This window comes from Saccopteryx leptura, chromosome 3, assembly GCF_036850995.1.
Source record: "Saccopteryx leptura isolate mSacLep1 chromosome 3, mSacLep1_pri_phased_curated, whole genome shotgun sequence".
Lineage (NCBI taxonomy): Eukaryota > Metazoa > Chordata > Mammalia > Chiroptera > Emballonuridae > Saccopteryx > Saccopteryx leptura.
Genome location: NC_089505.1, coordinates 65,579,662 through 65,593,775, shown reverse-complemented (window position 1 = coordinate 65,593,775; position 14,114 = coordinate 65,579,662). Strand labels below are relative to the sequence as shown.

The window sequence follows — 14,114 nt, the reverse complement described above, 5'->3', positions numbered from 1 at the left end:
CAAGCCAGTGACTTCGGGTTTCAAACCTGAATCCTCTGTGTCCGAGTCCAATGCTCTATCCACTGCGCCACTGCCTGGTCAGGCCACAGTGCAGATTAATGTGATACCACTATACTGCTACCAGAACAGCTAAAACAGGAAAGATTAATTGTAGCAAGTGCTGGTGATGACCAGGACCATACTGCTGGTAGGAGTGCAAACTGGTTCACCCATGTTGCAAACTGGTTGGGTAGTATCCCGCTAAAGCTAAACATACCCCACTCCTAAATATATACCCAATAAAAACAGTCGCCAAGAATCACCAAAGGGAAGTTATAAAATGCTTAAAGCAGCACCATTCATAAGAGCCTAAAACTGGAAGCCCCTATATTCCCATCAACAGTTGAAGGAGCAAATACATGTGCCTTCACAATGGGACACCATACAGCACCATGACTACACGGTGTTCACCTGCACGCTATACTAAGGAGGAATCTCACAAAATTAATATTGAGCAACAGAGGCCAGGCCCAAAAGAGAACCTATTTTATTATCCCATTTATAAAGTGATAAGGCCTTGGGTGATTGGCTCAGTGGATAGCACATCAGCCCAGTGTGCTGACATCCCAGGTTCCATCCCCGGTCAGGGCACACATGAGAAGTGACCATCTGCTTCTCTTCCCCTCCCTCTCCCCCTTCTCTTTCTCTTCCCCTCTCACAGCCAGTGGCTTGATTAGTTCAATCATCGGCCCCAGATGGGGGTTGCCAGGTGGATACCTGTCAGGATGCATGCAGGAATCTATCTCCCCTCCTCTCACTTAAAAAAAAAAAAAAGTAAAATAAAAAGGCAAAATTAATTTGTGATAGTCTATCATTAACTCAGGCATGATGACCTAGCAGTAAGATGATCATTTAGCACTTAGTGATGACCCTAGGGGCCTCAAAGTAGGAACAGGAAGGGGAAAAGGAGGGTTTTTGGGGTGCTGGTAAGTTTGATTACACAAATACACTCAACTTGTGAAAATTCACAGAGCTGTACACTTATAATACATACATTCTTCTAGGTTAAGAGTATTTTAACTTCAATAACAACAATTTTTAAATGGTTCAGCCAGGATTAGAAACCTAGAAATCATTAGTAAGGAAGTGTCCTCATTCATATTTTATGGCTGTCTAGAAAAAAGATTGATGAACCTTTAAGACATTTCCAATTTTTCTACTGTTAAAGCGCTATGCAGAAGATACTGCAGATTCAGTGCCAGACCTCCACAATAAGGTGAATATAGCAATAAAGCGAACTGTGATCTTTTTGCTGGCGGAGGATCTTGCCTTCAGTTTGTAAAAAATGCACCATCTGTGAAGCACAATAAAGCGAAACACAATAAAACAACGTCTGCCCATACTGGATAATACTAGTGCCTTTATCATCGGGACCATATCCAGGCCAATCTGTAGATAAATTTCTAGAACAATCACTGCTGGGTCAAAGTTACTGCTTTGTAACTTTATCTATTCTGCCAAGGGCAAGCAACTTACTGCCCAAGGTCATGTGGATGTGCGAGCTCCCCCTCACCTGTGAGCCATACTGACTGAGGCTCTCAAAGCCTACACGCTTGGCCAGCGAGATGCAGGCGATTCGCCGGGGCTGGGTGCAGGCCATATGGCTGAAGCCAGCAGCCAGCAGGTACTGGGGCAGCTGAGTGGACTTGCCACAACCCGTGTCACCTGCCACCACCACCACCTGATGCTCCTTCAGGGTCTTGAGGATGCGGTGTCCATACTGGGCGATGGGAAGGGCCGCCCGCTCACGCTGCAGTTTGGCCAGCCGCCCAAATGCCTGCTTCTGGCCAAAGTCCAGGTAGTGTAGCAGGGCTCGGCGGAACTCGGACACTCTCTCCGGGGGCAGATGCAGCCGAGAGCCCCGAGTGTCAGGGCCAAGGACGGACAGATTGATGCGGTAGCGCGGGTCGTAAGTGCGAGGTAGGTCTGCCAGTGCAGGGATGCTGTGTCTGGGGTGCTCTGAGTCTTTCTCCTCCTTCCTAGGGGTCTTGAGATGCTGGAACCTCTGTAAGCGTTCAAAGAACGTCCAGAACTTCCGGCACTCCTCAGAACCCTGGCGGATGTAGTCCTCGTCACGGAAGAAGGTATCCTCGAAGAGCCGCCGAGTCTCTGGACAACTCCAGTCCCATTTCTCTGGGGCCTCCTCCTCACTGGGAGCCCAGTGTCGGTCCCGGTGATCCCTATCCTCCCTTGTTCTGGGAGGAGGCATGTTAGACGTGATCACAATGCCGTCACAAAATGCGCCTCAGTTCTGATCGCCTGGGCCAAACATCCTCATCCATTCCCCACCTCCTGCAGGGAGAGGCCAGTGCCTGCGATAAGGAACCGCTTTCTCTTCAAAGAGCCAATCTTCCTCCTCATGGATGGCACAGGCCCACTGCAAGCAATGGCAGAGTAAGTGCCCAGGGGCCTGGATCAAGCTGGTGACACACAGAGCACCTCATGACTCCTGCAGCAATCTCTGAGATGGACACAAGTGCATCCTGGGTTTTCAGGACCTGATATTTTGAGGAAAAGAACAGAAGACATTCATTTTTATAAACATTTGCTGAAAGCCTGCTGGATGCAGTCACTGAACTAGATGGGAGAGTAACGAGTATGACCACCCTGAACCCCCACAAGTGGTCATGGTCACATGCAAGAGACATGTCACCAAACTCTGACAATCCATGATGGGGGCTGTGGGAGCCTTCCCTGACCAAAAGCACACGAGAGGTGTGGTATAATGAAGAACAGGCAAGGGTTGCTCATCTGGGGGCTACTGAGCTTCAGGACACCTTGGGAGCCCTTTGAAACAAAGTGCATAATTTTCTAAGTGTTATATATTTTTTTTGCCTGCTTGACACATTCCCTCCTTCTTTCTCTGATTAACAGTACACACCTTCCATCAGAGAGCTGCCCTTCCTGGACTCCATAGGGTCCTGATGGCCTTAAGTCAGAGACCTCATATTGGTTGGACAAAAGACAAAGGCCTGGCCAATCATGGTACCTTATTGCCCTTTAACCAATGATTGGTTTGAGAAGTGGACACATGAGTCAAGGAGGGCCAATCGGGGCCTCTCTGTGGAATTTACACTGGGTTGCTAGAAAAGTTCTCACTTTATCTACTGTGGCTATGCAATATAAACTTGGAGCTATTTGTGATAGCTCTTGAACATGAATCCTAGATTTTTATCCTAGAAACACCTCTATGGAGGCACAATGAAGCACCCACAAGGCCCACACTGAGCTACTATAAGGAGAGAAGTGAAAGGAGCTGGGGAGAAGCTTGGCAACACCATTCAGTGCTTGAGGCTTCATTTCCTAACCCCCCACTTCTGAGTTGTACAAGAAAATGCCTTTCTGCTTACAGTTGGGTTTCTGACTCTCAGGGCATAAGTCCTAAGTAATAAAGAGCATAGCCTCGTATGTGTAATTTACTGTAAGTAAATCCATCATTCAGTTTCTTAAAGGGGCTTATGATCTTAAAAGGGTCCAGAGCACTCCATGGTAAAGCCTTTGGAGTCAGGCAGATCTGGGTTTGAATCTCAGCTTCATCATTTACTAGATGTGTGGCCACTGGCAAATTAACTTCTTTGAGGATGTTTTCATCTATAAAATGGGGACACAACCCAGTTCAAAACCTGGCAATGTTTACCACCTAACCTGGTACAGAAAAGCTAATGGTAATTAGTATTCAAGTTCAGTGCTTTCTCCCAATAATGACTAACATTTGCCTTCATAATGGTGTTAGCAATGCTTCCACCTACTCTGCATTCAGTCCCTCAAGGGCCATCACGAAACAGGGCTAAGATTCACTCTCTGTGGTCTCAAAAAGAACTCAGGCCAACCCTGGGAGTTATCAGAGCCAGACATGGGTTTCAACTGAGGAACCTGTGAATGGTTATTTCCCATAGAGCCATAGACTGTGGGGAGTGCACATTACTTTTTTTTTTTTTTTTACAGAGACAGAGAGTCAGAGAGAGGGATAGGGAAACAGACAGACAGGAACAGAGAGACGAGAAGCATCAATCATTAGTTTTTCGTTGCGACACCTTAGTTGTTCATTGATTGCTTTCTCATATGTGCCTTGACCGTGGGGCTACAGCAGACAAAGTAACCCCTTGCTCGAGCCAGTGACCTTGGGTCCAAGCTGGTGAGATTTGCTCAAACCAGATGAGCTCGCGCTCAAGCTGGTGACCTCGGGATCTCGAACCTGGGTCCTCTGCATCCCAGTCCCACACTCTATCCACTGCGCCACTGCCTAGTCAGGTGCACATTACTTCTTATTAAACACCTGTCCTAGGTGATTCCAGAGCAGGTTTGAAGCAATTCCTATTCTAGGGAGAAGAAGGAACTTTGAAGGGCTCCTGCGATACGTAACCAGTGGTTCTCAGAACAAAGGCTTGTGTACACATGTGGGCCTGAGAGCATCCCCATGGCTCCAAAGGAGTCTACTCTCTTACTCTTCAGATCTTCTGGATCTACTAGTTTCTCTGACCATCTGTTGATTTCTTTCCTAGGCTCATGGCTTTTAGAGATTTTTCTTGGCTTCCCTATTTCTCTCCTCTCTGGTACTCCATCCTCAGGCCTCTCATGTCTGTTTCAGTCCCTCTTGTTCACCACCCACACCTCTCTTCCCTTTTTCAGTCTCTGGTTCCATTTCATTTATCAGATTCTGATCCACTGTTCCAACATTTTAGTCTGATTTTTTTATGTACATCCAATGGTCTTTCTCCATTTGACAAACCCTATTGCTCTTCGGTACTCCATTTGACTTTCTCAGTTTGAATCTTTTTTTTTTCCCCTATTTTTGTCTCTCTCGTTCTCACTCTCCATCACTCTCTTCCTCGATTATGACTATCTCTTCCTCTCTCTCCATTTCTCCATCTAAAATTTTGTCTCCCAATTGTTTGAAGATCTAATAATAGCTAACATCTACTTGGTGCTTATTTGTATACTCTGAATGACTCACATACAGTTATATGCACACACACACACACATGCACTTTCCTCACAATCTAAAAAGGTGCTATTAGCCCTGGCCGGTTGGCTCAGTGGTAGAGCGTCGGCCTGGCGTGCAGGAGTCCCGGGTTCGATTCCCGGCCAGGGCACACAGGAGAAGCATCCATCTGCTTCTCCACCCCTCCCCCTCTCCTTCCTCTCTGTCCCTCTCTTCCCCTCCTGCAGCTGAGGCTCCATTGGAGCAAAAGATGGCCCGGGTGCTAGGGATGGCTCCTTGGCCTCTGCCCCAGGCGCTAGAGTGGCTCTGATCGCGACAGAGCGACGCCCCGGATGGGCAGAGCATCGCCCCCTGGTGGGCGTGCCGGGTGGATCCCGGTCGGGCGCATGCAGGAGTCTGTCTGACTGCCTCCCCGTTTCCAGCTTCAGAAAAATATAAAAAATAAAAAGGTGCTATTGTCACCATTTTACACAGCCAGAGAAGGAATAAGTGGTAAGTGGCAGGTGAGAAATTCAAATCTGGTAATTCAGGCTTCCTTTACTCCTTTCTCTGTATTTTTCAATGGGATTCTCCACTGCCTGGCTTTATCCCTCCATTTTCTAATTTCACGCTGTCTTTTCAGTTCTGTTGACTCTCTCTCCATTCCTTCATACAGGATGACTCCACGTGTCTACCCTGACCTACCGTCTCCCATCCATCTCATTCCACTCTCATCTCTTGCTTTCTCTCCAAGACTCTTTCCCTCAATCTCGCTCATGTCAGGTTTTCCCTATTTCACTGTTTCCCTCCTTCTACACTTATTGGGTCTGTCCCCATGATTCGGCTTCTTGTTCCTCCGTTTCAACCGTCGTCCTGTCCGGTCTCTATCGGTTCACTAGTTTCCACTGTGGTCCTCCCCTCTCCTCCCAAGTCCCCGGTGCAATCGCATTTCTCTCGCGGTCTCTGTGAGCGACCCTCGGTGGAGCCCATCCGCTTCTTGCCCTCGATCTCTCTAGTGTTCAGCTTCCCTGCAGTCTGAACCTCCCCGTCTCTCAATTTTCCGCAGGTTTTCGTGACTCCATGTCTTTCGGCCCGGAGCCTCTCAGCCCCCCAGGTTCTCTCAGGGACGCTCGGGCTCCTCCAATACATTTCCTCACCTCGGGATCTCCCTCCACCCCTCAGCTCACTCTAAAGCTAACGATAACCGGGCGCCGCTCTCACGGACACACGCAGCCGCCTTGCCCCGCTCACCTCAATAACCGCGGGGAAAACTTGAACTTCCGGTCTCAGCACGCCTCAGGCGACCAAAACCGGTCCTGCGCCTGCGCACGCCATCCCTCTCCGCGCCTGCGCCTGCGCACGCGCCTGCTTCACCTAGCTTGGGGCGGAACCTCAATTGGCGCTGCGCCCTCTAGGGGCCAGTGGAGGCACCGCGGTGGAGACCTGCTTTGAGACCGGCTCCCTGAATAGCCACTTGCATCTTGGGATCGGCCAGATGCTGGAATTTTAACCCAACGAGGGAGGTTGTGGGACACCAGACTCTATTAAAACACCTCCCAGGATTTATTCATTGTATAGAATAACTATGAATAACCCAATTCAACTCCCCAGCTCCCTGAAGGCAGGGGCCATTTCTTCCTTGGAGGTCCCGTGTTCTCCAGCATCCACCATAGGGATTAGATAGCAGGTGATTGTTGAATGAAGAACTAAGTGAACGAGAAAAGTGAGTCCTCTTTAGTCCTAGACGTGCCAGTCATTGCCAGAGCCAGCCTGTTTCGCTACTTATAACGAAAGTTATACCTTCTTTTCAAGATTGTTGGGAAAAATAAATGAAAATATACATGAGGTACATACACTTTTTTCACTACTGTACATATAAGTGCTCAAGAAATGTTAGGGTTTTTTCCCCCATTGATTTGAGAGAGAGGGAGGAGAAGAGAGAGGAGGCTGGGGAGAGGCATCAATTTATTGTTCCACTTGGTTGTTCCATTTAGTTGTGCACTCATTCAATGGCTGCTTCTCATACCTGCCCGGACCTAGGATGGAACCTGCGACCTTGGCAAACGGGGGGATGATCTAGCCATTAAGCCACTGGTCCAGGGCCAATGTTAAATTTTTATTCTTTTAATATTGCTGTTCAGAAGATATAGCCTTCAGTTCCGGAGTCAGGTCTAGGCTCCAAGGACACCACAGAGAACCAAACAGATGAAGGCCTTCCTCCTGTGAATCTCCCATTTTTGTAGGAGAGACAGACACAGAGATCAAAGTAAGTAGACTCTCAGGCCTACTGCCTTCTCTATGGAGCAAAACAGAGCAGGAAAGGTGTGAGGAGCAGGCAATTTTAAGTGTCATGGTTAGAGACAACTAGAGAGTAACATTTGAGCAGAGAGCAGGAAAAAGTGAGGAGGGAGCCATGGGGACCCCTACAGGAGAGCATTCTAAGTAGAGGAAACGGCAAATACAAAGATTGAGATGGTGGCCAACCTGGCTGGGTAGGTTAGTTGGTTGCAGCCTTTTCCCCACACACCAAGGTTGCGGGTTCATCTCTGGTCAGGGCACATACAAGAATAAACCAATGAATGCATAAATAAGCAAAACAACTATTTGATATCTCTCTCTCTCTCTTTCTCTCTCAAGTCAATAAATAATAAATAGCATCTTTAAAAAACTGAGATGGTTGTCCTGATTGGACAGCTTGGTTGGCCAAGCATCCTACCGAAGCACAGACATTGTCAGTTCAATCCCCCTTCAGGGTACATGCAAGAACAGATTGATGGTCTCTCTCTCTCTCTCTTCCTTCTGCTCTCTCTAAAATCAATAAAATAAACATTTAAAAAGCTGAGATGGCAATGAACTTGCTTGGTTCAAAGACCAACAAGCGGCTTGTGTGGCTGGAGTGAAGGTGGGGAAATAGGGAATGAGATGAGGAGAGGAAGAGGATGGATCAGACACAGTGGCCAGGCCTTTGGCTTCCAACCTGTGTGAGGTGACAGCCCTGGGGCGGGGGGAATTTGAGCAAAGGAGGAACATGAGACTTGATCTGATTTAGATTCTATCAGAGTCCTCTGTCTCCTGTGATGGGAACAGATGTAGGTGACCAAGATGAGAAAGGGGGACCAGGGGGAGGCTGCTGGACTAGGCAAGAGGTTGTAGTGGCTGGACAAGAATGATGGCAGAGGAGATGGTGAGAAGCGGCTGATTCTGAAGATATTTTAAGGTAGAGCCTGAAGGGATTGGCTGACAGACTCATCATGGAATGTGAGAGAAAAGAGAGACATCAGGATGACCACAAAGGTTTTGGCCTGAGCACCTGAAAATAGGGAGTTGCCATCAGCTGAGATGGGGAAGATGCAGGAGAAGGGCTGAGAAAGAAAAACCTAGAGATCCATTTTCTTCATATAAGTTTAAGTTATGTGCTGGACATCAAGTTGGGGTGTCAAGTGGAAAGCTGGATGTATTAAATTAAAAAACAGAGACCAAGCTTGAAAATCCCCTAAGCAGAAATAACCAGTTTCATCACACAAACAAAGCTGAATTGAGCTTATTTTGCAAGGCTAACCTGACCTGAATCATTTCTTGCTATTACACCCGGAAATTTTAAGCAAAAGTTTGAACTATTTCCCAAGGTAGGTATGAGGTAACCACTCACCAGCTCCTAATTATTGAAGACAATTCTAATATTATAAGCAAGTCGCTGAGACTATACATCTAAGCCTCGTTCCACAGTCTGGTTCGGGTGCTTCCTTGCAAACTGATTTCTAATGTGTGTACTATAAGCTTTTAGTAATTACTCCTTCTGTGGTTTATTGGTTTCACTTCTATTGTTTCTGAACTTTTGACAGATGTAAATATCAAAACTTTGGGAAGCAGATTGAATATAGAGAAGTCAATTCCCACATCTTTATCCAAAGATAGAAAAGAAATGACTAAACACTGTGCTTCAAATCTGCAAAAGAGAACTACAAATTTTTTTGGAGGAAGTAAACAACAAATATGAAATCAAGAAGAAAGTTACAAACTTCCAAAATTACTATTGAGTAGCAAACTTGAAACTAATTCTTGGAAAAAACATTAAGACCAGGTTCTTTGAAAAGTTAAGAAAAACAATACATTTGTGGTAAAAAAAAAAAAAAAGTAAACAAAGAAGTTTAAGAACAGGGAAGCAGAAGTTACAAAAAACAAAAGATAGGGGTTTTTTTTTAAGATTTCTTTTTTTTTTTATTTTATTTATTCATTTTAGAGAGGAGAGAGAGAGGGAGAGAGAGAAACAGAGAGGGAGAGGGAGAGGAGAGAGAGACAGAGAGAGAAGGGGGGAGGAGCTGGAAGCATCAACTCCCATATGTGCCTTGACCAGGCAAGCCCAGGGTTTTGAACCGGCAACCTCAGCATTTCCAGATCGACGCTTTATCCACTGCACCACCACAGGTCAGGCAAGAAAGGTTATTTTTAATGATCAAGGAACATCTATGTAAAGTTGCACAAAAATATGCTAGAAAGTTTTCATAAAATGGATTCTTCTCAACAAAAAGGAAGGCTGATGAAACAAGAAATCAAAGTAAATTTTTAAAAACACAAGACCTTTTATAAAATGTATCAAAGGCTCGACCTGTGGTGGCACAGTGGATAAAGCGTCGACCTGGTATGCTGAGGTTGCCAGTTCGAAACCCCGGGCTTGCCTGGTCAAGGCACATACAGGAGTTGATGCTTCCTGCTCCTCCCCCTGTTCTATCTCTCACCAATAAAAATGAATAAATAAAATATTTTAAAAATAAATAAATAAAATGCTTTCCTAAAAACAAATAAAATGTATCAAAGAAGAACTTTTTAAAGTACATCCCACTGCCCGCCCTTGCCGGTTAACTGTTTCCATCACCGGTCAGGGCACACACAGGAACAGCTCATTGTTCCTGACTCTCTCTCTCTCTTCTCTGTTCCCCTTCCTCCTCTCTCTCGCTAAAATCAATAAATCTGGTGTGAATGAGTTAACATTAGACATAATTGTCATATCTTCAAGAAACAAAATATTCTTTTGGTGTGCTGCAGGATTTTAGTCATTCGTTTACATGTGCCGTGGGTTGAAAAGGTTTGAATGTCACTGTCTTCGGAATGAGTTAACATTAGACATAATTGTCATATCTTCAAGAAACAAAATATTCTTTTGGTGTGCTGCAGGATTTTAGTCATTCGTTTACATGTGCCGTGGGTTGAAAAGGTTTGAATATCACTGTCTTCGATTACTGGGTATAGGGCTATGACACAGTACATATTTTTATTTAAAAAAGAAAGAAGAAAAATAAATAAATAAATAAATAAATAAATAAATAAATAAAGTACATCCCACTGGACTAACAGCAGGATATCCCACGCACACATTTTTTATGAAGTTACATAAATTGTCCCAGAACATAAATCATTCTATAAGGCAGGCTTAGTCTTAATAATTTATGTATGAGAATTCAGAACAAAATCCCGAGGAAGAAAATATGTATTGTTGAAGACTTCATCTTGGTTTGTCATCAGAATTATAATTCACATCACAATTTTAGGTCTTTGAGTAAGAAAATAGATACAGTGTTTGGACCTCAGGGGGGAAAAAGCAAGAAATAACATGTTGCTGAAGGATTTTGCAGTTCTCTGTTAGTTACTTCCATTGATTATTAGGTAGATGCATTCAGGTAATCCATAACACTGATTTTACCCCCTTTTAAAATAGATTTTATTTATTGATTTTAGAGAGAGGAGAGAAAGAGAGAAAGGGGGGGGGAGCAGGAAGCATCAAATCATAGTAGTTGCTTCTCATATGTGATATGTGCCTTGACCCAGCAAGCTCAGGGTTTTGAACTGAGGACCTTAGCATTCCAGGTTGATGCTTTATCCACTGAGCCACCACAGGTCAGGCACACTTTTATTTTTTTTAATTTTTATTTTTTTAAATATTTCTCTTTTTAATATTTTTAAAATTTATTTATACATTTTAGAGAGGAGAGAGAGTGAGAGGACAGGGAAGGAGCAGGAAACATCAACTCTCATATGTGCCTTGACCAGGCAAACACTTTTATTTTTTAATTAAGTATTTAACATAGAAGGTACTTCTGTTTGCTTTCTGAGATGTACCTGAATGACAGATACCCCATTCTCTTCCCCCACTTGAAACAGACCTATTCATTTGTGAAAGAAATTAGGCAGGCTAATAAGAAAGCATGATCTTTAAGAAATTAAACTTCAGCCTTTTTACTAGAAAATAGTCACATCTCATTTTCCTCCTTTGTAACATGGGATTACCTACCTCATAAGTGTATTATATGAGACTAATTCATAGCTGTTTCTTTTTTCTCATAATTTTATTTATTGATTTGAGGGGAGGGAGGTAGAGAGAGAAAGAGCAGAGAAATATCGATTTGTTGTTCCACTTATGTATGCCTTCCTTGGTTGTTCTTGGGATTGAATCTGCGATCTTGGCATATTGGGATGACACTAACCAACTGAGCTACCCAACCAGGTTCATAATTTGTAGCTGTCAAACAATGAAGTACACAGTATCACAGATAGTAGATGCTCAATGTTCATTTCAATTAAGTAAGTTTGTGAAAAATAAAAGCATTTTTAAAATACCATAAAGAAAAAACAGATAGCAAGATAGAGATCCCCACCTTCAGGGAACTCACAGTTCAGTTGGGAGAAAATAAGAGGTAGACAAATTAAGATAGTTTGGCTCTTTTTAAGACCTGAGATGGGTGGAGGAAAGACAGAAATTAAAGTGGCCCATCCAGTCACGATGGCAGCATAGGTAAATGCAGTACTTGACATCTGCTATAGCCACATCAAAATGATAACTAAACTTCAGAACAACCATCATTCAGAACTGCCTGAAATCTGGATGGATGGAAGTCCTGCAACTAGGGAATTAAAGAAGAAGCCAGATCAGACTGGTAGGAGGGGCAGAGGCGGGAAGGGGGCTGGCCTTACACCCATGTGTGGTCGATAAAAATATAGAGGGATATCTCAGCTGAAGAGGTCTCCCTTGAGGATCGAGGGGTCCTGGCCCCACACTTCTGTCTGTAAGAGAAGTCCTCACAACTTCTGTCTGTAAAAACCAGTGACGATTTGTGACTGAGTGAGACGGAGTGTTGCCTGAGTCCCAGGCAGTTCCTCTTAAAGGACTGCCACGTGGATTTACTCAGATTCACTCTCTCTGAGCAGCAGAGCATCTCACTGGGGCAGCAGCTTGAAGAGCACCAGGGACACACAGGGAAGAACTGAATTCTCTGGCAGTAAGGTGAGGGCTGGAGAGGCAGCTTGCTCTAGACAGAAGTGCTGGCAGAAGCCATTGTTCCTTTGCCGTGTCCTTTCTCCACAGAGCCAGCAGGTGGGCACCATGTCTGAGTCTCCATTAACCTAATTACTGTTCACCCTGCCCTGAGGAATCTCTAAGACCCCACCCTATCCACTTTGTAGGCCTACCCAAGCTATTTCCAGTGGTTTTCCCATACAAATGGCTGGTCTTGGCTCATGCTTCAGACTTTCTTAATATCTCTCAATCAAGCAGCATTTGTCCTCTATGTACCCCATATCTCTTGCTAAGTGGCCCCTGGCCTAGAATTAGTGGCAGCCAGCCTTGGTTCACAGCTTGGACTCTCCTGGCCACTTCCAAGTCCAGAACATGTAGCAGCTACCTACAGATCACTTTGTAGCTCATGCTGGGTATCCCAGGCAGGACATAGGCACCAGCTGACCTTGGCCTGCACCTCGCAGGAGGCTCCAGAGACATCTCACCTGGTGGATAGCTTCATACCATGTTGAAGCACCATTCGATAACCTCCACAAGCTACACATTCAAGGGGTGGAGTCACTGGGCACCAGAGCCCTGCTGAAGGCCTTAAATAGATGATTCTCCACATGATCACAGCCAGTCCTTGCAACCAACCAGCCTAGGGGTAAATCCCTCCCATTGAAATATCAACAGTAATCAAGGCTCACCTACAACAGGACGGTGTACACAATCCACATGGGTGGCACCCTGGGAGTGCCCAGCTTGGGTGAACAGGGAGGGTGTGCCACTGGACCTTACAAGACACCTACTACATTAAGCCCTAAGCCCCTCTACCAAGCCCCAGAAACTTAACAGCTGTACCTAATTCATATCTGCCAAAATAAGGAGACAAAGGAACATGTCCTAAATGAAAGAACAGAACAAAACTCCAGAAAAGAACTAAACTAAATAGAGACAGGCAATCTGTTAGATGCAGAGTTCAAAACACTGGTTATAAGGATGCTCAATGAACTTAGTGAGAACTTCAACAGCATAAAAAAGGACATGGAAACCATAAACCAGAATCAGTCAGACCTGACCTGTGGTGGTGCAGTGGTTAAAGCATTGACCTGAAATGCTGAGGTCACTGGTTCAAAACCCTGGGCTTGCCTGGTCAAGGCACCTATGGGAGTTGATGCTTCCTGTTCCTCCCCCCTTCTCTCTCTCTCACTACTTTCTAAAATAAATTAAAAAAAATAACCAGTCAGGCCTGACCAGGCAGTGGCGCAGTGGATGGAGTGTCAAACTGGGATGCGGTGGACCCAGGTTTGAGACCCTGAGGTCGCCAGCTTGAGTGCGGGCTCATCTGGTTTGAGCAAAAAGCCACCAGCTTGGACCCAGGGTTGCTGGCTTGAGCAACGGGTTACTTGGTCTGCTGTAGCCCCACAGTCAAGGCACATATGAGAAAGCAATCAATGAACAACTAAGGTGCCACAACGAAAAACTGATGATTGATGCTTCTCTTCTCTCTCCGTTTCTGGTTGTCCCTATCTCTCTCTCTCTCTGACTCTCTCTATCTCTGTAAAAAAAAAAAAAAAAGGAACCAGTTAGAAATGAAGGATACACTAAAATTAAGAATAATTTACAGGGAATCAATAGAAGAGTAGATGAAGCTAAGAAACAAATCAGTAATTTGGAATATAAGGAAGCAAAATACACCCAATCAGAATAACAAAAATAAAAAAGATTTTAAAAATGAGGATAGTGTAAGGAGCCTCGGAGACAACTTCAAGCATATCAACATTCACAGCCTGGAGATGCCAGAAGGAGAAGAGAAAGAGTAAGAAAATGAAAAGCTATTTGAAAAAAATAATGATGGGAAACTTACCTAACCTGGTGAAGGAA

At 44.9% G+C, this 14,114-nt stretch overlaps 1 protein-coding gene across 5 annotated transcripts in view; it reads right to left on the bottom strand.

Annotated features, from left to right (window-relative positions):
* The window catches only part of DHX34 (DExH-box helicase 34), a 56,168-nt gene that overhangs the window by 27,506 nt on the left and 14,548 nt on the right, over positions 1–14,114 (bottom strand). For 3 of the 5 annotated variants that reach the window (XM_066373854.1, XM_066373850.1, XM_066373849.1), the window contains exon 2: positions 1,553–2,537. In XM_066373854.1, the coding sequence (XP_066229951.1) occupies positions 1,553–2,248 (696 nt within the window). In that variant the 5' untranslated portion in view covers positions 2,249–2,537. Of the gene's footprint in view, positions 1–1,552; positions 2,538–6,117; positions 6,298–14,114 lie in introns of those variants that run through there. The other 2 variants (XM_066373851.1, XM_066373852.1) reach the window with 2 other exon arrangements.